The 24,056-nt window shown below is 40.2% G+C and overlaps 1 protein-coding gene across 3 annotated transcripts in view; it reads right to left on the reverse strand.

The window, feature by feature from the left end:
- FSD1L (fibronectin type III and SPRY domain containing 1 like) overlaps positions 1-18,215 on the reverse strand; it is a 58,815-nt gene extending 40,600 nt beyond the window's left edge. For 2 of the 3 annotated variants that reach the window (XM_037152734.2, XM_037152733.2), the window contains exons 1-5: positions 18,027-18,215; positions 12,496-12,591; positions 10,104-10,235; positions 7,776-7,877; positions 15-37 (exon numbers count right to left, since the gene is read on the reverse strand). In XM_037152734.2, the coding sequence (XP_037008629.1) occupies positions 15-37; positions 7,776-7,877; positions 10,104-10,235; positions 12,496-12,591; positions 18,027-18,041 (368 nt within the window). In that variant the 5' untranslated portion in view covers positions 18,042-18,215. The remainder of the gene's footprint in view (positions 1-14; positions 38-7,775; positions 7,878-10,103; positions 10,236-12,495; positions 12,592-18,026) is intronic. The other variant, XM_037152735.2, reaches the window with a different exon arrangement.
- Between the last annotated feature and the right edge of the window lie 5,841 nt (positions 18,216-24,056).

The raw sequence follows: 24,056 nt of genomic DNA on the forward strand, positions 1-24,056 counted from the left end.
GTTTTATTCCATACCTATCCTTGATCTGTCTGGCAGCCTTGGAGCAAATCAGGGAGAAGAGAAAGAACGCAGTTAGTGCTTTTCATGCAAGTTTCAATGACAGTGACATGCAAGAAAAGTTAGGATATAAATCCTGGAATAGATTAGTTCATACCCACCAAAATATAAATTATAGGAAATGTGTACAGTTTGCATCAGCTTGCATAATGTGATGTGAGAACTACAGTACAAAATCTAGATCCTATATAAATGACCTTAGAAGGAGGGAAATTTAACACTTCAAATAAAAACCAGATGACTATAAATATTTTTCTTACCTTAAAATTATCCTAACACACCTCCACTTTCATTCAGTCTGACACTCTCCCACCAGAACAAGCAATCTTCTTCATGGGCCACACATTTCTATGCATTCTGATAGTTTTCTTACACATTTCAAATCTGTGCTCCAATTTTTCTTCAGAGATGTCTTTCACCATTCGATAATGATTGTTCCAAGTTTTCTCTCTATACTTTCACTGGGCAAATACTTTGTATTCTCAGAGCTTGCCTGCTAACATGTAAAACTAGGCTGCAGTTCTACAATCCTTTACCCCCAAAGAGAGAAGTTTTAACGGCAAAAATTCAGACAAGGGAAAACCAGAGAAACACTTCAAGCAATGGGGTCTTTCCCTCAGATGACTTCATGGGAGCTGCGAACTTAAACCTACTCTACACTAAGATCTTTTTGTTGTTGTTTTTGAGAATGCTAACATAAGTTTAGAAAGGGGACACAGCTATTACTTAGTGACAGCCACAGAATAAAACATACAAGTAAAAACTGTTGTCCCCTTTACATTTACATGCAATATAATATTTATACCCCACTAAAGTCTTTTCCCCACACTGACCAGCACAATCAATGACACACCCAATGCAGACTCAGGGCTGTTTTCCTCTATGCTTCATCCCCAGTGTTCAGCATAAAGCTTTGTATACAATGACACTTAACAATTATTAAATGTAACAATATTAAATGCATATAACAAGGCTTCTGTTGCCTCTCTTTAGTTTTTTTAAATATATTTTGATTATGCCATTATAGTTGTCCCATTTCTCCCCCTTCATTCCCCTCCACCCTGCACACCCCTCCCCCACCATTTCCCCCACTTAGTTTATGTCCATGTGTCTCAAGTTCTTTAGATTCTACATTTCCCCTACTATTATTGCCCTCCCCCTGTCTATTTTCTACCTACCATCTATGCTACTTATTTTCTGTACCTTCTCCCCCCTTCTCCTCCTCCCACTCCCCTGTTGCTAACCCTCCATGTGATCTCCATTTCTATGGTTCTGCTCCTGATCTAGCTGTCCTCTTAGTTTGCTTTGGTTTTAGGTGTGCTTGTTAATAATTGTGGGTTTGCTGTCCTTTCTCTGTTCATCTTTTTTATCTTCTTTTTCTTAGGTAAATCCCTTTAACATTTCATATAATAAGGGCTTGGTGATGATGAACTCCTTGAATTTGACCTTATCTGAGAAGCACTTCATCTGTCCTTCCATTCTAAATGAAAGCTTTGCTGGATAGAGCAATCTTGGATGTAGGTCTTTGGATTTCATGACTTGGAATACTTCTTTCCAGCCCCTTCTTGCCTGTAAGGTCTCTTTTGAGAAATCAGCTGACAGTCTGATGGGAACTCCTTTGTAGGTGACTGTCCCCTTATCTCTTGCTGCTTAAGGATTCTCTCCTTAATTTTAATCTTGGCTAATATAATTACGATGTGCGTTGGTGTGTTCCTTCTTGGGTCCAACTTCTTTGGGACTCCCTGAGCTTCCTGGATTTCCTGGAAATCTATTTCCTTTGCCAGATTGGGGAAGTTCTGCTTTATTATTTGTTCAAATAAGTTTTCCACTTGTGCCTGTTCCTCTTCCCCTTCTGGTACCCCTATAATTGGAATGTTGGAACATTTAAAGATGTCCTGGAGGTTCCTAAGCCTGTCCTCATTTTTTTGACTTCTTGTTTCTTCATTCTTTTCTGTTTGGTTGTTTCTTTCTTCCTTCTGGTCCACTCCCTTAATTTGAGTCCCAGTTTCCCTTCCATCACTATCAGTTTCCTGTGCATTTCCCTTCATTTCAATTAGTTTAGTCTTCATATGTTCCTCTAATTTGTGACTAAAATCAACCAGTTCTGTGAGCATCCTGATCACCAGTGTTTTGAACTATGCATCTGATAGGTTGGCTATCTCTTGGTCACTTAGAAGTATTGGCTCTGGGGCTTTGAGTTCTTTTTCTGCTTGAGCCATGTTTTGGTCTGTTGGTGCCTGTTACATATGAGGGGCGGAGCCTTAGGTGTTCACCAGGGAGGGGCAACTCAGTCCCCTGGGTTGTGATGCTATATGTGGAGGTGGGGTCAGAAAGGGGCAATGGCGTTGTTCTGCTGTCTCTCGGATTTCAGTCCCCTCTGCTGCTTCCCACAAGCAAACTGGATCCCCCTGGTGCCTGCTCCTGGGTGTGTGGGCCTGTGCACCCTCCAGGACCCTGTGGGTCTCTCCAATAAACTCTCTGTGAGCCTGGGAGCTTCTCCTGGCACCTCGACCCCAAAAGTTTTTCCAATTGGTGCTTTTAGGCTTTAATTCCCGGAGCTGGGGCACTGGGTTGTGCAGTCTGTCTCACTGCTCATTCCTTTGCCTGGTTTATCTGTGTACGAATGTGTGACCCCAGTCAGCCAGCTGCCTTGCGCCCCCACTGGGTCCTCCCGTTGCCACCCCATGCCTGGGATCCACTAACCGCCGCCTGGGAACCTAAGTCGGTCTGGCCACTTTTTCCTGCACAACCCCGCTTCCCAGCCGCTGACTCTGCCCCTCTTTACCGGTCTGGCTGAATGGTTTGTTGTTGTCGGACTTCAGTACAGTTCAATTTTCTGTGTTTTGGTTGCGTTTTTGTTACTAAAACCTTGTTGTTTTTAAACTTGGTTATGCGAGGAGGCACAATGTTTCCACCTACGCCTCCATCTTGGCCGGAAGTCTCTTCAGTTCCAATATTTTCTTACTATTAGTCATTTTTATACCCACCCTAAAATATTCTGATCTGAGAACCTTTCTGAGAACAGAACTGTAATTTAGATCAGCATGTTATACAGTTCCAGCACTAGCATAATCAATTCTGTGATCTTGGATACTAATCATTCTATTTTTTGTTAAGGGATTTGGGTCCTTAATGTTTCCAAATATATTTTTCAAGCTCCACATCCTGTAGCAGACACCCCAACTCCATGGCATCTGTAGTAAGTTCCTTAAATCATGACACTACTTGGGTACTAGGGATAAGAAATGTTGTGGTAGTCAGTTACATTTTTTTATTATTGCCACATATTTATAGGTAAGATTACAAACCAAAGATTTAATACATATCAAGTGAGGGGAAGAGAGACTCTTCTCTGCACTTGATGTTTCTTTACATATGGAGAAACTTCCACTAGCATTCCTTACTCCCTTAGCCGCTCTCTGTTCTGTCATTTCTCTTGGGGAGGTGATACGACTTCATCTGATTATGAGTTTGAAAGGAGAAACTAGAAATAAGTAGCTCAGCACCTCTTCCTTTTTCTGGCAGCTTGCCTGCCCACAGAGAACACACATTCTGTTCTTCCCCTTGATGCAGGAAGTATCACTGGGACAAGCTCCCCGCCACCACCTGACAGAGCCCTGTAGGGACCATACCTGGGTGGGTAAATCTGTGTGGTTCTAGGTTTCAATATTAGGAATTTTGCTCACTGATATAAACTAAATTCTCTAATATCATTTTATCAGTATTTGGCCTCTTACCAGCTTTATTGTTTTATCTATTTCCCAACTAGTTTAGAACTTTAGATTAGAGGAATGTTACTAACCAGTGACTCTCAAATAACCCAATACTATAAAGACCATTACTGTTTTATAAACTGACCATAATAATTATTCAATTTTGTATCTAGTGTTAATTTAGTAAGGTGCCATTTTTAGTGTGTGCAAATGTCCACACATACATATGCATGTAAAGCTTTTATGTTATTATTTAATGTGCTTGGCTGTTTGTGAGAAACCAGAAGGTGAGTAGAAGAAAAACATGTAACTTAGGAAAAACTGTTGTCCCGTGTACATATGTAAATATGCCCACTTGGTAAAACTGGAGACTCAGTGGTTTGCCTTCATTAGGTTCAAATTTTATAGCACATATACTGTGAAAATGCAGGAGGGATTGAAAAAGTTATTCTGTGCAATGATAAAGGGTAGAAAGTCTCAAATGCTGCAAATAGTTCTCTAAAAGGGCCCAATTTCAAAAATTGTCTTGAATTGGATAATAAGTTGTTTAATTTTATTTTTCTGGAATTTCTTCTCCCCACACAGAAAGCTGTCCAAAAGGCACACATTACAATGTTGCTTGACTCCTCTAAGTTTCAAATTAAACTGGGGTGCATTCTGTCATTTAAACATCTCTGTTTAATAAGTACCAATTGACCCCATCATTCACCATGGTTCTGTCTCCAATACATTTATTTGCAACTATGTAATTCCAGTTAGTGAGTTATGAAGAGGACCCAATGAATACTCAGACATTTAGGTTTTGGTACTGTATACTACTGGAAAGCCTTCCAGAATTATTAGATTATTAGTTATGTTACTTTGCTCAACATGACTCTTTTCTATTTCAATTTTGATCACGATTGCTATACGAATCTTCCAGTGAAATACTGTTTGCCAACACATCATTTCCTCTGTTCATATCAAAGGTATCTCCTTTCTCTCTCATTCCGTTCCTCCATCTCTCAGTTAATTGTTTTAAAAATAAATCTTACAATTCTGATTCTTTATTTTATAAGTTCTAGGAATCTGCCACCTCAGATCAAACTTGCCCAAATAGAATTGTGTCAGAGTACAATATATTAATAGTAGTAACCACAAATGGTTCTTCATAATTACCAATTAAATATATAGAAGTTAAACCAGAACTTTTTTCAATCTCTTGGTTTTAATCTGCAATGAGTAGATATAGAAACTATTTTCTTCTGTGATTTTATCCAGCCCTTTGAAGGTAAAGATCTTACTGTTTCTAAATCCCTTTTTAATATCTTCATTTTCTTTCCTTTAACATAAAGATGTTAGAAGCAAAGTACTCTAACACAATTCTATTTATGGAGCAGCTAAATTGAATAGGATTTCTAGACACAGTTAAAAAGGGAATAATAAAATAGTTTTAGCTCCTGCTTAATGTATTCCAATCACTCATTTTCCCAAACAGAACAAAATTTGAAATTTCCAAGTTTCTTCCCAATCAGCAGAAATTTTGAAATCTGTCATCCAAAAATAAGGAACAATGACCAAAGTATAAGAGATCTGCATTTCAGCCAATCACATTAACCAGCAAGACACTCAGCTCTTTTAGGACTCAGTTATCTATAAAATGAGAAACACTAAGGTATCTTTAAACCCTAGAAGTCCATCCTAAGCCATCTTAGTATATAATAACTTTCTAAAATTATCCAAAATGAATTAAACATTTTAACAGCCTAATTCTCTGAAATACAGGCTGCAATAGAGAAAGATGGCAAATAAAGAGTTAAAGTCAGAGAGCACTGATAAGTAGCAATGAAAATAAGAATCTATCTGTTTCTGGATGATAATTGCTGAGAGAAAGGTACACCAACTCTGTCAAAAGAATGAATCTAGCAAAAGCTAGATGTCAAAATTGGCATTTGCCTGAGAGAATTCATCTTCTTTTGATTTGCAGTAAAGCCAAATAGAGTTCCTAGGAAAAATCTGAATGTCACACAACAGAGGACTTTTTCAAGTCTTGTCTACATGTTCACATTGCTTATACTTCAAATTTTCCTACTAGATTTGGGGCAGATAATTTTGTAATGTTTCCTTGAGACAATCTGAAAATGCATAAGGGGCAAATATTTAATACTTTTTCAATATATAATTGAGATATCTACCCTTACCCCAAAAATAACATATTAAGGGCATAACTTGGAAAATGAGAGGGACTCAGTGACAGTGAGTGAAAAGAGAGAGTTTCAAAATGCTATTTTCCTTAGGTAAAAAAACCAACTTGAGAAAAAAAAAAACCATTGCATCTGCATACTGGTTGATTCGATACATTAGAAGTTTATATTTGCTATATAAATATGTTTATAAAAAGAACTATTTTTGTAAAACACAATCACTTAAAATTCATCTTCACAAAGTATGTGTAAGTAAAAAGTATGTAGTAGTAAAGAACTTGAAATAAACTTTAGATACAATACTGCATCTGCTCTATGACTAAGGACATTTATACAATAGATTACACTGTTATAGAACATCAACACCCATTTTTGAAACAAAGGGGGAAAATTATAGCTTGAGCTATTCTTAACAAATATTTAGATTTGTTTTTAAATTGCCCTCGAGACTGAAACATTCATGCTTTTCTTAAAGGTCCTCTCCTCTCCCAGCATTCCTGAATCCAGCCCACAGAAGCAGCTTCTGCCCTCCCTCCCGCTGCCTTGAAAAGGCTTCCACCCCTCTCCGTATCTGCCACTCCCAGTGGTCGGAGCCGCACACTCACTGAAGAATATTCTAAGGACTGAGTCAGAATTGGGAAATACACAAAACCTACTCTCCCTTTTTACCTGGAATCAAATGTAGACGACATTGTTTCCCTCTGCCTTAGCCTGTACATTTTACTTTATCGTAGGCACCGGGGCAAGTTACCATCCCATCCTTGCTAGTCTAACAAATGGGTTGTGTGTGGCAAGATTGTGATGATGGCTGGTTAGTTATACTGACTTGGAAATTGTTCCACAAACTCAGCTCTTCATAGGTAGAATTCAAATTCTCAATTAAGGGATGGGGAAAGACAGGAATATTAATTCTGGCAAAGGATCCAAGCAGTGTTGTGCAGGACGGCTATTAGCAGAGAACCCAAGTTTGGTGGGATTTGGGCTACTTCTCCATCCAGAATTCAAGCTAATGATCAGGTCTCACTTGCTGGTGATCCCTCTGCATGTATTTGCTGTCAACCAAATAAGTGACAGTCAACCAAATAAGTGACAGTCTAGTGTAGGGATATATACTACCTTCTCGGGAAAGATTTTTCTACTTTCAAGTTTAATCATAAAATGAAAACATTAAATGGACACAAATGGATTATAAAGCCACCTTTCTGACATCAATGCAGCTCACTACTTTGTCCACAAAGGCCAAAAAAACAATATCGAACTCAAATATTTTATCTTGAAAATATTACTAAATAGTCTGTATTTTGCTAATTATATAGCTTAATTTCCCACTCTTTTCACACCATTTCACACCACTTTAAAATATATTTTATATTCTTATTCTACATCAAATACAACAGATTTGATAAACTGTTATTCATTTAAAATCAACTCTACTTAAAATAAAAACTAGAATTCAAAATCTCTTAAATACCAGGACTCAGGTTAAAACATTAGCAATCTTTTTGCTCTACTGCTTCTAGTTTCATACCAAACATTCCCCTTAAAAAAGAGACTTATATTTTCATATTTTAGTAAGACATTCAAATAATTTAAGCTAAACGGTGGAACGTTTAATAACCAATGCACTCAGCTGCAGTGCTCATCTGTATCACATGACGATTTTCCCCATCAGCTCACAGAAAGCAATACAAGACTAGACTTTCTACTCCTTTTAGACTTTCATTTTTCAGATGGAAAAAATCCAAAATTAAAGAGAAAAAATAATTTTTAATCAAAACTTTCCTTTTTAATTGGCTTAATTATTTTGTTGATTATTTTGTACCTTTGAAAATTCTTCAGCTTCCTTTATATCTAATGAGCGTGTTGCAAATTCCAGTAGTTCCTCAGAGTTCTCCAGGGCACTGTTGCACTGACTAAGCTGACTCTAGGGAAAAAAAATTAATCATTACAATAAAATTTCCTATTGCCATCAGAATCTTAAACATATAGCATTGTAATGAACTTACAAACAATTTAATAGCAATAATTGAACAAAAATATTGGGAAGAGCTACTGAAGCAAGGTGATCACTAGTCATATTGTCAAGGAATTTTAATTACCTTAATACATTGTACTTAGCATCTTTCTCTAAGAGCTTAATTTGTCCATATGAGCTTAACTGCATACAGGTAAAGAAAACACAAAAGAAAGTAAAACAATTATAAATAACTAGGGTCAAATTTACTTAAAGATTATTCTCAATCAGGGCAGTCAGAAAACTACCAACAATTTAAATTAAAATATTGAAATAATCCATCTGCAGACAATATCCTTTATAATGAAGACTATATTCTTTATGATATTTAACTATTTAAAGTTTATGAATCAAGTTACAGGTACATTCAACTGAGCACAACCTTAGTACTACATTTATCACAATAATAGGAGTATCAAATAATGCTCCTAAATGCTAATTTATAGTTTCCAATACAGGGTAATACAGCAATAAAAAATGCTAGAGCCTAGATTTCAAAAACAATAGAGAGGAGCAAGAGAGGGTAACTGCTAGAGTGATGTGCTCTGTTATAGTGATGTATTAAGTTCACCTAACATACTCTTTCTTATTCAGTTCTCTCTATTATTTGTAGATGTGAAAATATTGTTAGTGATACCTTTAAACACAGGCAGACCTATTTCTATGTTTTTCAATGTATCCAACATTCTTCTTCAGAACATTTATTATGATCTATTCCATATTCAAGTCTACTTAGTTTTCCCTTAAGATTGACACTAACAACAACCTATGGCTCATTTTATTGTTTTCCAGCATGTTTTATTTTACTCTGGAAAGGTAGAATAATTCAGCCATATTTTGGATTAAAGTATGGTATTCATGGGTTATTCTAAGAACCTACCACAATTTCATAAAAATACTGCATCCCCATAAGTAAACTTCTTAATTAATTCTAAAGATGAATTAACAAACCAGCACTTAAATTAACAAACCACAATTTGAAAAATCTCATTTATAGAAGAGCTTTTTAAAAGGTTTAAGAAAAGTCACTGCAGACAAAATGGTAGGTATAAATGGTCCACGTAGGATCACCAGGGCAGACTAGTTAATGTACTAAAGTAAACACAAAAAGAATAAACAAAGTCCTACTGAAGAAAGAATCCAATCTAAGATCAAAGTTTGAGATCAAATAGTCTAAGAAAAGGCAATGAATTTGGTTTGAAGAGGGCAAGAAAAAAAGGGGACATAAAAGAATACACTTAAAGAGCACTAACATCAGTATTCAGAAGGACTATTATCTTCTTTAACCTAGTTTTTTAAAAAGTCATTGCCTGAGGAGATATTTATTGATTTTAAAGAGAGAAAGGTGAGAGGAAGGGAGGGGAGGGCAGGGAGGGGGAGAGGGGGGAGGGGGAGAGAAAGATGGGGTGGTGGGGGGAGAGAGAGAGAGAAAGGGAGAGAGAGGGAGAGAGGGGGAAGGAGGGAGGCCGGTCAATGTGAGAAACATTGATCATCTGCCTCCTGCATGTGCCCCCACCAGGGATGGAACCCACAACTTAGGTATGTGCCCCGACTGGGAATCAAACCCATGACCTTTCAGTGCATGGGACAGTGCTCCAACCAATCAAGCCACACTGGCCAGGGCAGAATTATTATTGAATTATATTAATGAAAACAACATGCTTCGAGTTTGTAAACCCAAAGGAAGAACAGAGATGCTCTATTATCTCCAACTAAAGAAGGAAATGGCATCAGTAGCTAAGTTGTGACTCTTTTTAATATTTAGAGTTCTTTTTAAAGATTTTATTTATTTATTTTTAGATAAAGGGGAAGACAGAAAGAGAAACATCAATGTGTGGCCACCTCTCACATGCCCCAAACCAGGAACCTGGCCCACAACCCAGACATGTGTTCTGACTGGGAATTGAACCAGCAACCCTTTTGGTTCCGCAGGCTGGTGCTCAATCCACTGAGCCACACCAGCCAGGGCTTTATCATAATTTTTAAGAAAACAAAATATCTATGATTAAAAATAGGTAAGAATCATTCTTCTACAACGTAAAAGTGCAGTCATACACAGAAATTCACTAATTTTTGCTTTCATTAAATCAAGCATTAGACTAAATTATTCATACGTAGTTAGTTTTATGTTCTCACCTGTAACTCTTGTGATTTCCGAGCTTGTTCCTGCTTAATACTGCTAATCATACTTTCTTTCACATCATCCAATATAGAGTATAAACTATCAAATTCTTCATCTAGCTCTGCAAGTATGTTAGAAGAATTTTCCTATTTATAAACAAAACAAAATTATTTTACTATAGAGCTGTCAAACATTAAAAAATGAAGATATACTTACCAAAGGAGATAGCAGATCTATGTTATAAACTGCCTCAGCCTAACATCATAAAAATATTAATATTTGACATAAGGCTTTGGAAACACATAAATCCAAGAAGCAGGCTGTTAGTGCTGGCAGTACTATTTCGGCTGTGCTGGGAGTTAAGCAGCCTTTCATGGACTAGCCCATACTCTCCGCACCTTTTATAATACAGCTTCGCACTGCTTCCACAGGACAACGAGAAAGGTTGTTCTGAGACTGCCAACTTTGTCCGGACCTTCAGGCTCTAAGGCGGACACTAAATCAGTGATTCTCAATTTTGCGTGCACATCAGAATCACTACTGAAGCATTTTAATAAAATATTCTAGAGATTTTTATTCCATAACTCTTAAGGAATAATTCGGACATATAAGGGTGGTGCTGATTTTGTGTAAATTTTAAATCTTTCAGGTTGTCTAAAATACTACATTTACCAAAGATATAAAAAACTTACCAATTCTGTACTGGCTCCTAGAGATTTATCAACCACTGGATTTTTAGTACTAGAAGTAACCTCAGAATCCATCTACTGACTCGAATTTGTAATCAAACTCCCACATTTTATTAAATTAAATACAGATAAGTGACTTGCCCAAAACTACAAAACTAACTGATAGTGGCAGACTTAATAATAGAACATTTCTCAATGCCTCATTAAGCAAGATGCTATTATTTCAACAAGAAATAACTTAAAATATCTCTGAAATACCTAGAAAAGCCATATATATTTGCAACAATGATGAGATAGAAGAAATTTTTAATGAATCATTATTTTTAAATGAATCAAATTTTTAAATGAATCATTCATTTAAGAGAAGCAAATTGACACTAAGAGAACTAATAATACATACAATCTACTGTAAAATCATAATCCAAACTTTTGCTTATAATGTATCCAGACACCATCACACTGGAGTCTTACCAAAAGTGATGTTCGTCATTTTAGTTCATTTACAATGGTAAGAACAAGCTGTGGAAGAAGAAATGTGTAGTCTGGAAGGCGGAAGACCTAAATCAAATCCCACATCAGCCACTCAGTAACAGTGTGACCTTGGACAAGCCACTTGAAATTTCTGGACCTCAGTTTACTCATCCAAAAGAAAAGGGGCTACTCTTCTCCCCTCAATGAGCACCTGGCCTATGCTTGTTGTCTTTTCCCCACTGCCTTGTATGCCCCCATCTTCAGCGTTCAGTGTAGCTTAATTCCCTCTCTGTTTTTTCTGGATTCTAAAGTAGAGTTCCATTAATTTGCCAATCAGAAAAAAATCTTATGCTAGCTCTCCCTGATGGTCTCTTTATCCAGGTGTCAAGTGTGATGATTCTCCCACAGATCAAGAGTTTTACAATCACTAGCTTTTCTTACTTAAAGTGGATTTGTGAATTCACCAGATTTTCCAATGGAATAGTTGAAAGACAGATCATGATTAACTGACTTCAATCATAGCACATTCAGAAGTGAAAGAAATACAACGGCCGTTAAGGTTTAACAGGCCAAGGACCAGGCAATTACCAGCCAAAAACAAATGAAAACCACAGGGAAGGATTCACTGTCTGTAAGTGTCCTACAAATCTTCTGTGTTATTTTACAAAGAAATGTCACTTAAATGCATTAAGGCACATTCATGGGAAAGCACCACTAGGTTATTTTTAAGGTACCCTCCACCATCAACATTTGATTATTTACGGTACAGATTATCTTCCCGAACCCAGGGCCATTTCCTTAAGTATTCCTCTCCTTCCTCATTGGGCTTTTTATTTTTATGTTTTAGCTTCATCTACTTCTATAAGGAGACCTCTTAGCATCTACATTTTTCTTCCACTATTTGCTATAAAAGGAATGCCTAGCTTCCCAGTACTTTTGGAAAGGTACGATTTCCTCTTAGAATTAGAAAAGACAAATATAAAGTGGAAAAGGACGGAAGTGAGCACTACAGTATTCCCTAGTAACTACAATTCCAGATTTTTCCTTTTCCCTCACTACTTTGATCATTCCATGGAGAATGCAAGAACAGCAAAGAAAGCATTTCTGTTTATCTGCCATTTGAAAATCCTATTCTCACCTCTATTCGTTTATAATCTACAGCTGGTGGAGTGTTTTTATACTTCTGATTTGATCCAATAATCATTCATTATAACATATTTACACAAATGTTCAAAAAGATTCATACCTGAACTCCTTTTAGTGTTTGATTTAGTGTATCAATAAAGTTCTGAATTTCATCATTTTTATTTGCCAGGGTTGAAATAATCCTTTGTAGAGCTTCCTAGGATTAAAAAATGAAACATTATATTTAAAAAAACAGAATTATAAACTTCATTAACAATTCTTTTTTTTAATTTCTAAGATTTTATTTATTTATCTTTAGAGGGGAAGGGAAGGAGAGAGGGAGAGAAACATCAATGTATGGTTGCCTCTTGTGCATCCCCTGCCGGGAACTGGCCTGCAACCCAGGCATGTGCCTTGACTGGGAATCAAACCGGATCCTTTGGTTTGCAGGCCCACAGCTCAGTCCACTGAGTTACACCAGCCAGGGCAACAACAATTCTTTAAATAAACCCTTTACATAAGAGTATATTATATAATAAATAGGAGCAACATAAAGCTTTTTGTTCAAAATTGCCAAAGGCCTATAACTAAAACGATGGGATATGTATGTGTACTGTTTTAAAACTCCTCATTCCTAATCTACAAGTTAATCACTATCATACGTTCCACAACAAAGAGGATCACAAATGATATCAATAGTGTTATGTTAGACCACAAGGCTGTAGCGAAGAAATAGAACCAAACCTTAAACACTGCAAAAACAAACAGAAACTTCCAATACAACATCAGGGTATCAGGAAGAAAAGCAAAGAGACACTGAAATTTGACATTTTACTTATTCATAAAAATAAAAAATTTTTAGAAATATGAAATGAGATAATAAATGTACAGCTTAAACTACAAAATTCATGGTAATATTTACAGATGTTATAGAAGCATACTAAACAAGGTAAATAATTTTGGTAGCAAATACCTCAGACTTCCTGATAATGCTCCCTATTTAAATAAAATACTTGGTGATTTAATTTTCTCACACATTCGAGTTCAGTACTATCCAATACAATTGTCTGCGTTGATGGAGATGTCCTCATACGTGCTGTCCAACATGTTACTCATTAGCCACATGAAGCTAATGTGCTTTTGAAATATGGAGAGAGCAAGTGAGGACCTAAATTTATTTTTTAACTCTAATCTCACTTCCCTGTGTAACAAGTACTGTCATATCGGACAGCTCAGGTCTAGTTGTTTAATAACTGTCCCTGGGTAGGAACAGCAAAACCCAAACGAGGTACTTGTATTCTCAGTAAAAATCAAATGCAAGTACTCTTACTTTATAATTTTCCCAGACACACAAGGTTTTTATCTGTAAGCACCTACAACTATAAATATTTTAACAATTTCCTATAAGATTTTGTATGATAAAAGTTCTCCTCAAAATATAATTGAATATTGATAAAAAGCTGCAAAAATAATCTGAAAAAGGAGTAACACTTTATATAAATGTTCATAAAGCATTATGGTAGTGGCAAATTAAAAAGAATTACAACAGTTCTCATTTAATTCCCCCAACAAGCCCTGCAGATAAGTAGGCCTTACCATCATCCCTGGGCTGCCTATACCATTTCTTCCCATCCTCACCACTGTATTTTAGCACAGTAAAACAATGAAGTTATGCTATGAGAGAAGCCCCACACCAAGAGTTAGCTGTTAACCTGTTGGTGTAAGTCCCAGAAACCTGTGCACCAAGATTTGAGTATAAAGACAAACCAGAGATTGGAGCCAGGACTTGCGGGAGGGGTGGGCACAGTTGGAGAGATGCAGAAAAGGAGAGCAGAGGACGTAGGAGTCTTCCAAGTATTGGTGTAAGATCGGGTCTCTGCGTATTTAAAAAACGGCACAATGAAGCAGTAAAAATGAGTCAGCCATCCTCAGACTGTGTGTAGTAAGCTTCCACTGAGATGGGCTCTTTCTGGCTCAAGGACTGCCTCCCCTTCTATCCCTAATGGCAGGGTTACATCCCTGTGTTACAAAGAGAAAATGAAGATTCAACCAGCTGCCCAAAATGATACTGCTAATAAGGTAAAGATCATTCTAAGTCTGTCTACAAGGCCCATGCTCTTTACTGCTTTACAATATTTCCTCCTCTAACCAATTTGCCCATCATATGAAATAGCCATACAATAAATTATATTCTTTTAAATATTTGGGCTCTGGCCAGGTATAGCTCAGTTGGTTGGAATTTTGTTCTCACCCACCAAGACTCAATCTCCCATCAAGGCGCATACCAGAAGCAACCAATGAGTGCACAAATAATCTCTCCTAAATCCCAATCTCTCCTAAAAATCAATAAACAAAAAAACATAAACATAAAGAATACACAGGAAAAAGAGGGAAAAAAGCAAACAACTGACAATGTCTGCTGTCAGCAACATCCTTCCTCCGTCCTCTCCACCTTCATTCACTATTCCTGCAATACGTACCTTTTCCTGGGAACAGCAACCCCGATGAATGTGAATGAGCTCCTGTACCACAGTTTAAGTGAAACTATCAAATTCTAAGTGCCAACATTCTAAAAAGGGGCAAATGTCTTATTTGTTTCAATGGTTTCTTTGAATATGCACATTTCATCAGGTAAAGAAACCTTCGAGATTTTATCTTAAAAGCACTTAAGGACATAACCAAAAGGTTTGAGCATCAAACAAAGCCACCTATCCATAACACATCCTGTACACAAGTGTCCCAGAAACTCAATATAAACAAAATCCCTCTGTTTATTGCTAGGAGATAATGCTGTGGTTTTCTGTATCCAACAGTATGCCTTACATACCCAAGGCAATTATGTTTTCTTCCTCTACTCAAACAGAGCATCTGTTGCTAACACAACAGTGAAGTCCAAGTTATTTCCACAGACAAAAAAAGCAGCTGGCCAACTAATCCATCTGCTGACCAAGCTTCTGTAAGACTGTCCAGTAATTTAACCTCCATTGTCAGACTGCATGAGTCAGAACTTCCAATGCTCTTTCAATCAGGATGTAACAACTCTTCTTTCACACCACCATTTGAAATCACTTACCACAGATATAAGAACAGAAAACATACTTTAAAACTTAAGGACAGAGATAAAAAATAGCTAGACTAGGTTAGAAAAGTAGTTGCATAAATTAGCAACAAAAGTAGAAAGTTAAAGTTGGGATTATGAAATTAGTAACAACAGCTGACAGTACTCATGTGTGCCAGGCACCAAATGATTTTTAAAAATTAGTATGATCCTCACAATAACCCTTGGAGATGAGTACAATTTTTCCTCTATTTTATAGATGAGGAAACAGAGACACACAGCACATCACCCACCCTCATTCAGCTCGTAAACAGCAGGACAGGAGACCTGGCTCCAAAGTCATCCTCTCACTAATGTGAAGCCCGAATCCCAATGCCTTACAAAAGGTGTATGTATATTCAAGCCATCTTCACCCTTTGCCACCTGCAGTACCTCACCATCTTCCTTACAGTGACCAAGGTCCCGTCCCTGCTACTACTTTTACCATAACATTCTATAATGGGAAAGAAAAATCATGCCAGCGATGTATTACTTACTGTCTTCTTTAAGGAGAATAGATATCCAGTTTAGTTCATTATTAGTTGAAGTACAGGGTAGGGCAAAAGTAGGTTTACAGTTGTAAATATGCAAAACTGACTTTATTCTTATATTACTTAATACTGTATTATTTCCCATTCAAACAAGTATAAACTTAATTTTGCCCCATCCTGTATATGACTGATTCTGCAGTAACGCATGATAGCAATGCAATTATTAACACCAGACACTCATTTTAAGCTACACAACAAAAGATCTTTGAATTAAAAATATTATCTAGTACCACCAATGGCATTTAACACATTTTCTGATAGTGATACACTGATTATCAAAATCATCACAAATGAGCGATTTTAGTACCAGTAAGAAAGAGCAATTAATTCTTTGCTTCCTCTGGGGAAACTGCACATGGTGTGTGTTGGTGCTCATCTACATCATTTGGCAGGAGACCAAGTAAGTTCAAATCTTTGAACTTATGACCAGGGCTAGTGATATGATCCTGCAGGGGACATCCTTCTCGAGTCCTCATGAAAGGGAGGGATAATGTGTGCCCTGGCAAAATAAGATTACCCATATTACAATACTTTTTAAAATTATATTTTATAGCAGAGTATTTTCGTTCTTATTTTTATAAACTTTAAGAACACTGCGTTTTCATAATGAATTTTTACCTGATTTTTACAATAACCCTACGAAATATTCATACTTTCACTGCATAGATGAGAAAAATAGATTAATCAGACTTAAGTGACTGGCTCCATATCAGAGTCAGGAAATAGCAGCATGGAACCCAAGTCTCTGGACTCCAAATCTTTGCCCTTCCATTTGCCCTGAGCTAATAATATCCATTCAGATATCATGTGACTTTCATCTAAAAAAGTTAAAGAAGCTGTGAAATGTTTTACAAATTTAGGCAGAGATGTTTTAAATGTGTACATATTCAAAACTCACAAAATGCAGTTTTTTTAAATGTCTGATAGTCACATAAGTAAAAGCTGAGTTCTTACCCAACTGAGTTTCAAGATACAATGAAATCATGCGTACTTGTGTTAAATACTAGAACAGCCAGCTCCTCAAGGCAGTGAATCCAGGCAAATTATAGAAAACATTGTCCTAATATGTCTTTCCAGTGCTTTCTATCTAACAACAGAAAAGAATGGCCTCTTGGATATGCCCTTGTTTTTCCCTGCTAAATAATTCATAGTGCTGTTTCCTTACTGTATATATTTCAATTACTATCATCTAACAAAGATGAAAAGAGGGTGGTTGATTTCTATGTAGGGATTGTGGCTGAATATTAATAACTCACTTCTAATTGTACTGAAAACTGCCTATGCTCGCTCAAATTTTTTTTTAATTGAAACGGCTAGGTCTCTATATCGTTTCCTTAATATGTTCGGAAAGTGTAAAATATGCCACAATGACCACTAAGGGAACTAGGATCAGCAACACCGAACTGGTCACAGAGGGTGCGACCGCTGCCCTGACAACTCTTAAGTTTTCTCCCCCTTCAACCAACACTACTAAACACTGAGATCGGCGGAAGAAGCAGCCCCGAGGGGGTGGGGCGGCGCTAAGGAGATTAGGCTGCCCATCTAAAAATGCAGGCATTGTGCCAAGAGCCTTAGGACCAGGCAGGGTCGAGGCGAGAGCACCGGCTCTGGCGTCAGCAGGCGGACCCCCTGTGCCTCGGCTTCCCCACCTGCTGAGGTGGGGCGAACCCTCACGAGCACTCTGGGAGGCTCCAAGAATCCCAGGGCGCACAGCGCTGCAAAAAATCATTTCATAGGGACGGCTCGGTATTTATCTTGAGGAGCCGGGGCCCAGGACCAGGTGTAAGGCAGAGGCCAGCCCGGGTCACCGGGCGCGGTCCCCGCAGCCCGGCGTGCCCACTTCCCTCCCTCTGGGAAGGAGAGGATGGCCGGATGGCCTTGCCCCCGCCGCTACGGTCTCGCCGGGCCCTGCAACCCCAGTGCGCCCACCGCCCAGCCCTGGGGGCGCCCCGCCCACCCCACCCCCGCCCGGCCCCGGTGTGCCACCGCCCCCTCCCCGCTTACTTTCTGGGAGTCCATGGCTAGGGGTTAAGCCCTCTGGGCCCGAAAACGCGTAGGAGAACCGTGAGAGGACGCAGAAGGAGGTGGGGCACGCCAAGACCGCTACGCCGGCCGCCGTCGCCTCAGTCCTTGCGCGAAGCGGTGCCTCCCGGCCCCACCCGGTCCGCGCCCAGCCCGCGCGCGCGCCGTAGTCGCGCCGCGGTTGCCTGGGTGAAAGGGCGGCTCGCAGAGGGGAGGGGGCGAGAAGCGCCCCGAGCATGCGCGCTGCCGCGGTACTTGTCCGGGTCTGGGGTATCAGGTGCTGCGAGCCAGCGGCAGCGCAGAGAGGGTGTGTGCCCTCCCGTCCTGCGGGACCTTTGCAATAGCTTCTCCTTTTCCCCCCATCGTATTTCTTCAGCTCACACGGTCGCTGCAGGCCTCGGAATGGACCACTAGGCATCCAGCCGCCGGCCGGTGCGCGAGGCACGGGAAGGAAAGCTCTGGCCCGGGACTTACAGAGTCCCCCCCCTTTCCATCGTGCAGCTATCGCACCTCCCCGCACTGGCGCTAGAGGAGCAGCCAGACTAGCCGAGGCCCGGCTGATGGGGACCTGGTGGAAATATGGGGAAGGTCCGTAGGGACGAGGCTGAAATATAGGTAGACCTTTCCCTTTCCCTGGGCACCTTGCTATCTGTGATTTTGAGCAGGTCATTCTTCCTGAGCCTGTTCCACCTTAGGTAAAATAAGAAATAATGCTGACTTTGCAGAGCATCGTGAGGTTAGATAACGTATTTGAAGGGCCCAGTACACTTAACGGTCAGTAACATATAGTTAGTGGCAGGGCGCTATTACCTTCTCAGCCTGGACCGGGGCGGGGGTGGGGGGGCCCGCACAATGCAGACTGTAGAAAACTTGGGAAGGCAGGCTTGAAAATGTTCTTCCCCAAGGCCTCATCCTGCATTTTGGTGACTCTGACAGGCTCAGACAAGTTCAACGGGCAATCATGTTAAGATGAATGATCAAGAGGGAAATATACATCGAGTACTTGTTAGGTACCAGTTCTAGGAACTGAGAATTCAGCAGTGAGGAGGCCCTTCTCTTTCTTCTAGAGCTTATAGTCTACTATGTGAGGTTGACTGCTGCTGCCCACCCGTCACCATTTAAATAGATATACGTCAGGTAGTTTGAGGTGCTATAGAAAAAAATTTACATGGGGTAAAATGGACTCGAAATTTCGAGGGCTCCATTTTCCATGGGAAAGTCAGGGAAGACCTCTCAGGAGAGACCTGAGTGAAGTGAGAAAATGAACCAAGCTCTGGAGAGCATTCTAGACAGAAGGAACAGCAAATGCAAAGGCCCTAAGTGGGCATGAGCTTTATGTTTAAGAAACAGCATTCATCCTCCAAGGCTGTAACTGTCTCTGTACATGGGTCTCCCTGACTACACTGTGGTTTCCTTGATTGTGGAGATTTCTTTTACTCACCTCTGTCTCCCCAGTACAGACAGGGCCTGGCATCTAGAATGCACTCAATCCTTTCTTAACTGAACAGACATGTGTAGGAAATGGGATAAAAGGAACAAAAGGGAAAACAGGAACTTGACTTAGGCTAGGTGGGTAGGGCTTGAAGGTCAGGGTCCAGGAAGGGCCTAGAAACACAATTTTGTTCCTGTAGCTGAAAGGAATGATGGAATGAAGTATTGCAGAGAGATGTTGCCTCTCTTGGTACCCAGGGAAAAGGTTCCTATCGAAGCTGTCCCAATTCCAGGAGTAGTGAGAGCAGCCAGGCACCCAGCCACTAGCCCACTGCTGCAGCCAAAAGACCACTCTGCACTGTGCAAACTCGGCAGCTGAGTCAGTTTCCTGTGAAGGATAAATGCAGCCTGAGGACTGGAGAACATCAGAGGTCAAACCACTCTCTTGGAAGTTCCTCTGCTTTGGCCCTGCCTGCCACTTTCTGACCACCACTAAGGGGAAGAAACAGCATCAGTGCTGTCTTTGGTTCCTTTGCTGCAGGAGCTTCACCTCACTACTGTCAGAGGGCAACTCCTGGGCACTTTATGACTGATGGGCATAAAGAGGCAGAAGGAGGCATTGGAGACAGTGAGTCGCAGCTGAAATGTGATCACCAGATTCTGTCACAAGCTCAATCCCAGGAGCTCACTCCTGGTGCTGGTGTCCTTCTTCCCCTGTTCTTTTCCTGCCGCCCAATCAGCAGCCTGCAGCTTTTAATAAGAGCTCTACCCTATTTGACTTTTGCCCTTGCCAGATCTCTGTCTCTGTAGCCAGCCTGGTTCCCCTGCCCAGCTTATCCTGGCCTCCCGTTTCCCCTCATTTCCATCCAGGAATAGCCAGTCTCTTCCAGCTGTGACTTCCCTTCCCCAGCCCATATAGGCACTCAGTCATGTAGCCTACACCCCCAGTGCACTCTCGCTGCTCCTGGCTTATGGGCAAGTCCATTGGCCTTTTCCACACTTACCTTCTTACAGCCAAGTTCGTTCAGAAAAGTTCATAAATAGCTTTACTGATACACTAAAGCCATTCTCAAATGTAATCCTGGAACCAGCTGCATCAGCACCAGCTGGTAACTTGTTACAAGTACATTCCCAGGCTTTATCCCCGGACCACCTAAACCAGAAACTGGGGGAGCAGGGTCCTATAATTCTGTCTTAACAAGTCCTCCAGTTAAGAACAATTGAACTAAGAGCACAGTTACTTAAAAATTTCAAAAAAGGAACCACGAGGCACAAAAGCAGATGACATTTCACCTCTCAGGTTTCTGATTCTGAGATAAATTAGGAAAGCTGCAGGCTGGGCATGGCAAATGTAGAGTCTGGCGAAACTGTCTCGTTCAGAACCAGGTTCTCTGTCTTCTCTTGCCAAACATTGCTTGTAGCTGAAAGTTCCTTTGTAGATTCTGAGACTCCCCCATTTCTTGAGAGAGAAAGTTCCTTCCCTTCTGGAGTCAGCGGTCTGGATCTCAATCCTGACACTGCTGCTTACCATCTGTGCAGACTGCAGTGAGTCATTTCACCTTGCTAAGCCTCAATTTCCCATCTGTAATATAGCAATCATAAAATAATTTCCCCATAGGTTTGTTGTGAGGATTAAAGTAGATCACGTATGCAAAACGTCTGGTTTAGCACGCATTTAACAAACAGTAACTGTTACTGTTATTACTCCCCTGCACATAATTTCCTTCTGTGCTGCTCGTGCATGGCTTTCTCCCTCTCTGTCTTCAGGGCCTTAGAAGTCATGTTCCCACCTCTCACTCCCTGTCTGCACTGTTCTACTTGTTTTTACCGAAGCACAATCACTGTCCTGATCCTGCTCTTTGTCAAAGTCCAACATCTTCGCCTGCTGCTCCCTGTTAATATCTGGCCTGAGTCAGCATACACTCCCTAGCCTGGGAAAACCTTGAGCTGCTCTAAGCCTCCATTTTTTCAGCTGTGAAATAAGCATCATAACAGTACCACCTACAAGGGACGTTGAGTGGATGAAATGAGACGGTCCATGTTACGTGGTTAGCACAGTATGGGGCATGTAATGAGCATTAAAAAATATGTAGTTACTTTCTCTTCCCGACCATAGAAACCTCACTCTTTTTTCCCCCTGCTCCCTTCTGACTGAAAACAAACTCACTGAAAAGCTCTGAAACTCCTTGGAACTCGGAGTACTAATTTCTGATCCTAGGAATTTATTATAGACTTTTAAATTCTCATATTAGGGAAAGGACGGTTCTGCTCTAATGTGAGCTGGTGTTCTGTGCCCTGGTCTAGCTCCATACTGACAAAGATCTAGAAACCAAGTGAGGAGACACATTCAAATACCTGTAAGTATTTAGCCTGGGGAGGGATAACTTGGGGAGACATGATCATTCTATTCAAATCTTTCCAGAGCTTTTGCATGGAAGAGAGAGCTGGCTTGTTCTCTAGCATCCCAGAGGTAGAATTAGACCCAATTAACAGAAGCTGTAGGGATATAGATTTCCTCTCAGCAAAAGTCCAACTTTCTAACACAGCCATACAGAACTGGACTCTGTTTGGTTAATGAGGTCCCCATCAGTGGAGGTATTCAAGCAGAGGCTGGGCATTTGCTTGGCAGAGCTGTACCAGGGGAATCAGGCCATGCATGGAAGGTAGCTGGCAGTGATAACCTTTGACATCTTTCTGAAGCCTAAGCTTCTATCATTCTGCGAACTGGAGACCAATAACTATTCATTCCCTTCCTGACTTAGCTTTGCAATTGCACTCATCTTTGGAATGCACTCTGAATTTCTGCTCCCCAACCCCACTTGCATATGATTTTTTGCAGGAGGCCCTATTCCTTCCTGAAAGGGGACATGAGAGAGGCAGTGAACTAAAACCTGTAGCCATTGTGATGTTACTATGTCATGATACTTTCTCTGTGTTCGAGGGCCTGTTTTATGCTAGGCACTGGAGACTGAAAGAAGTGAGGTCTGGATTTTCCATCAGATCCTGCCTTGGATCTAGAAATGCTTCTTGGTCAGAGAATGACCAAGGACAAAGTAAATTTATCTGCCTGTTAATCTCCTCCTTGTGAAAGGATGCTGGCCTCCAGCCCCTCTCCAGCACAGAGGTACAGACTCAGTGTTGCTAGTGAGAACAGGGTATGGGCCCCACTGAGACTGGGTAATTGATACTGGGGAGATACAAGGCCTTAGTGAATTGACTGTGCTTGTGTTTCATGGGCTGAGCACCCATCCTCTGGTTCCCGAATATCTGATTTCAAATACTAAGTCTACCACTTACCAGTCATGCTGCGTTAACCTCTCTGCACCTCAGTTTTCTTAGCTGTAAAATGAAAGTCTTAATGGTACCCACTTGAAAGGGTTGTCATGAAGATAAATGACAATGTAAAGTGCTTCAAAGAATGCCTGAGATATAGAAAGTACATAATATGTGTCAGTTATGTAATATTATTTTCTAAAGTAAATAAATCATCTCCTGCGTGCAATGCCAGGAAGCAATGGTGGCTGTGAGCCCTCTGATACTGTGGTGATTGCTGTAAGGTTCAGATGGTGCTATGGCCACGCTTCCCAGGGGAGTGAGACTCTTGCAGTCCACCTCTCACTTTGAAGGTCAGTCTGAACTTTTCTCTAGAGGGAAGGTGGGGACAGGACTTTTGCAGAAAAGGTTAAAGTTTAAGACAAGCAGATGAGAAGGGAAGATGGGACCCTGGGCAAAGGTGGGAAACACTGAGAACAGCTCCAGGGAATGGACAGGAAGCAAATCGAACAAGCAACCTTTGATGCCCAGGTACCAGGGAGGTATTCAGAAAACTTTGAAACATATAAAAGATGGAATACTCCGCAGCCATGAAAACTTATCTTTATGAAAAATACATAGCAATGTGGGTGAAAGCTTATGATATTACAATTTTAAAATAAAACCTTAGAAATTTGCTTTCAAAACACAAATGGATAATGTCTCTGGTAAGAAAGTTAGTAGTACACTTATAAATTTTTCGTTTGTTTATAACTTTTACCTTAGCTGATGTGGCATCATCTCTGGAAGTTTGGCCTGGTTTCCTGCTGTCCGATACACCAAATACATCACCTACAGATATTACACGTTTACTTTTCTGCATACACAACAATGAATGAAAGACAAGTACATTGGCTTTGAAACATACACTCAAACTTGGCATGACGATCCTATGATTGAAAACAAGAAAAGGGGAAAGTGGGAGTGGAGAGAGAGAGTCGTAGGGGTCAGATTGTAATGGTCTCTCAACTCCAGACTGGGTTTGGGATTTGAGCATGCGATGACTGGAAAACCACTTATAAGCGTATGAGCAAAGAGTTATTTTAGGACACTTGACTTGGCAGGAGGAAAAGGAAGAATGAGTGGGATGAGCCTGCAGTGAGGAGTTGCCTGGGGACTCAAAGGCCCAGACCTGGCCCTTCTACTCCTTGTCCCTTCACCTTCCCTAATTAGATTCCCTACGGCCCTCCACCCCCTCCCCCCTCCCCCCTCCCCCCTCCACCATCACCACCACCATTAATGATTACATTAGCATCATAAACCTTTAAG

Source organism: Artibeus jamaicensis, unplaced genomic scaffold (genome assembly GCF_021234435.1).
Source record: "Artibeus jamaicensis isolate MK-2021 breed Jamaican fruit bat unplaced genomic scaffold, CSHL_Jam_final scaffold_1964, whole genome shotgun sequence".
Taxonomy (NCBI): Eukaryota; Metazoa; Chordata; class Mammalia; order Chiroptera; family Phyllostomidae; genus Artibeus; species Artibeus jamaicensis.